General features: G+C 37.8%; 1 protein-coding gene across 1 annotated transcript; it reads left to right on the forward strand.

Moving 5' to 3' along the window:
- Positions 1 to 763: 763 nt before the first annotated feature.
- On the forward strand, positions 764 to 2463 carry LOC149233490 (putative UPF0481 protein At3g02645). Its single transcript, XM_089382210.1, has 2 exons — positions 764 to 1989; positions 2137 to 2463. Exons 1-2 carry the CDS (start codon positions 958 to 960, stop codon positions 2461 to 2463), a joined length of 1359 nt encoding a protein of 452 aa, XP_089238336.1. The 5' UTR covers positions 764 to 957.
- The last annotated feature ends 362 nt before the right edge of the window (positions 2464 to 2825 follow it).

Raw genomic sequence — 2825 nt, forward strand, 5'->3', positions numbered from 1 at the left:
TTATTATTAATTTTTTTCAAATATATGATAAAATTTTACACCTAACTTTTAATTTGAAGAAAATTATATATTTATAAATCCAAATCTGAATAAAAAAAATTGTTTCAACATTAAGCTATTTAGAGTATACCGTTCAAATATAGTAACTTGGGAAGAACGATGTATTTAGAGATACGAGGAGAAATTCAAGGTTTGGTCAACTTTGTAAGTTGACGAATCGGTGGGAAATGAATAATGTTTATTTGTTTTTCAATTTTTCGTAATGAAAAAAATAAATTATAATTACTATTTTTTAAAAATATTTATCAAAACATATATATTAAATGTTTATTTAAACATTATTTTTTTATTTAAAAAATAAAAATAATTAAATGTTTATCCAAAGAATATTTTCTTTTAATTATAAAATAAAAATAATCCAAAAGTACCTGTAAGCGAGATGCATATGCGACCGACTCTGTGAATTTCAATGAAAATTTTGATCCATAGTTAGATAGAAGTGATACCCATGCGAATGTGTATATAATAATATTTACCCTTGCAGCACAAATTATAGAATTGTAAATGATCTGACTCCCTCTAGCATTTATAATTGTAATCGAAGCATAACTACTCCTTTCTTTTTTATTGGCGATGCATCCCGCTCTCCCAGTTTCATTGAAAGCGTTGATCCAAAATTAGACAGAAGTGACATCCATGTGAATGTGTATATTTTAATCTTTACCCTCGTAATTGACATTCTAGGGTTGTAGTTGATCTGACTCCGTCTTGACTAGTAGCTAGCTTCGCCATATGAACAGTTGTATAGAATAGAATGGCAGTGTACCGCGATGGATAGTTCGGAACTCCCCACTTTATTTAAAAGAGATTCCAGAGATCCGCAAAGAAGCATTAGCTCTGCGTTTCTGCTAATAAGAGAAAGAACAGTAGTCTCTGCATCGAAATTATTGTTCCGAAATGTCTCATTTTGCAATCCAAGCAGCCGAGTCTCATTCTCGGAGTGATGACATAAGGACGTCGCTGCTGAAGCAGCAGAAAGAACATCATAATGGAAAAGAATCGCGAGGATGGATCAAGAAAGCAGAATGGAGTATTTGTATCGAAGGGAATTCCGATGTTGGTCGCAGATCGCCGTCGATATTTAGAGTTCCGAATGACCTCAAGAAAGAGTCAAAAGAAGGAGAAGCATATATCCCTAAAAGGGTTTCGTTGGGTCCATATCATCACAGAAGCGAAGAGCTTCCTCCAATGAACAGTCACAAAGGGAGAGCCCTGCATAGAATGATGACGAGGGCCAATGATTCAGACACTATGGATCTTCCCTTCCCCAACCGGGCAATAGAGGAGATCGCATTGCTGGAGAGGGAAATCAGAGACTGCTACGAAGAGAAAATCGATTGCGATGGAGAGACCCTCGGTCTGATGATAAGTTTGGACGCTTGCTTCATTCTAGAAATATTGAGGACTCTGCGTGGGGACATATTGCACCACGAGATGTTTTCCTGGATGACGAATGGTGATTACTATGAACCCCTCTTTCAGGTTAAGAAGATTAATTATACTGGATTCGATATACTGCACGACATTTTGAAGCTTGAAAATCAAATTCCTTTGGTAGTTCTTCGAAAGCTCCTAGAATTGGAGCTAAAGTCGGCCGATGATGTGGAGAACGAGCTTTGGAAAGTGCTGTGTCCATCGTTCTTGTGGGTAATGTACCCTTTCAACTATAGAAAAGATTTTAAGCAATGGTCGTGGTCACTACGAGATGAACAAGAAGTTCATCATCTTCTGGGTCTGTTGCGCACCCTCATTGTATCTCCACCTTTCGAGATGGGATGCGGCGATGAGGGGCACTCATTGCTCCAGAACGAAGAGCGCGACGAAGACGAGGACGATGAGGAGTCAATGAATGACGTTGGAAGCATCCTCCGTGCAGTAGAGCTAATCCGTGCTGGTATCAAATTTAAGCCATGCGCTGGTGGCATCAAGGCGATTCACTTCGACCCGAAGAAAGCCACAATTTTTCTTCCGCCGATCGAAATAGTAGACTCCACAGAGATACTATTCCGTAACCTAATCGCTTTTGAGATGTGCAAACCATCTGAATTCAATTATGTTGCGTGTTAATTGTGTTTGATGGACCAGTTAATCGACTCCGAAGAAGACGTGGCCTTGCTCAGAAAAAGTGGCATTGTTACAAACCGCCTTGGGAGCGAAGAAGAGGTTGCGAAGCTCTTCAATGGTTTATGCAGGGGGGTCACTGTCGGTCTCGAAGGTGTCTTCAATAAACTGACACTAAAAGTGAATGTGTATCACAAAAATAAATTCAAGGTCTACTGTGCTGAGCTTCTGAGTGAGTATTGCTCTTCCCCGTGGAAAATTCTTGGTCTGGTGGCGGCAACAATTTTACTGCTGCTCACCATCGTGCAAACCATCTTTGTAATACTTTCAGTATATAAGTAGCCTCTCGTTCTTTTATTTTCCTAAATGATTATATTAGCATCACTAGGGTATGGAGGAGGTTTGACATTATACTGTTCGCTAATGAAAGTACCAAATTGCAGAAAACAAGTTGTGTATAAGAAGCTCTTGAATATTTTTCACGTTATTTTGCTAACTACCTATGTTTGCGTTGAGCATTTCTGGGCCCTATGGAAACGATGGATTCTGTGTCGTTGATTTAACTTTATTTTATATTATTATTATTATTATCATTATTATTATTATTACACTGCGAATTTATGTTGCTCGCGAGAAAAATTTCGGATCACTGATGGTATTATTATTATTATCATTATTATTATTATGATTACACTGCGAATTTA

This window comes from Pinus tabuliformis, chromosome J (assembly GCF_031772625.1).
Source record: "Pinus tabuliformis cultivar Carrire ecotype Pingquan chromosome J, CPIR1, whole genome shotgun sequence".
In the NCBI taxonomy this organism is placed as follows: Eukaryota; Viridiplantae; Streptophyta; class Pinopsida; order Pinales; family Pinaceae; genus Pinus; species Pinus tabuliformis.

Bases quoted from the DNA above. Each gene is read 5' to 3' on its own strand.
- LOC149233490 (XM_089382210.1), top strand. From the start codon at position 958: ATGTCTCATTTTGCAATCCAAGCAGCCGAGTCTCATTCTCGGAGTGAT. The intron at 1,990-2,136 runs GCGATTCACTTC...TAATTGTGTTTG, and splicing joins CATGCGCTGGTGGCATCAAG to ATGGACCAGTTAATCGACTC.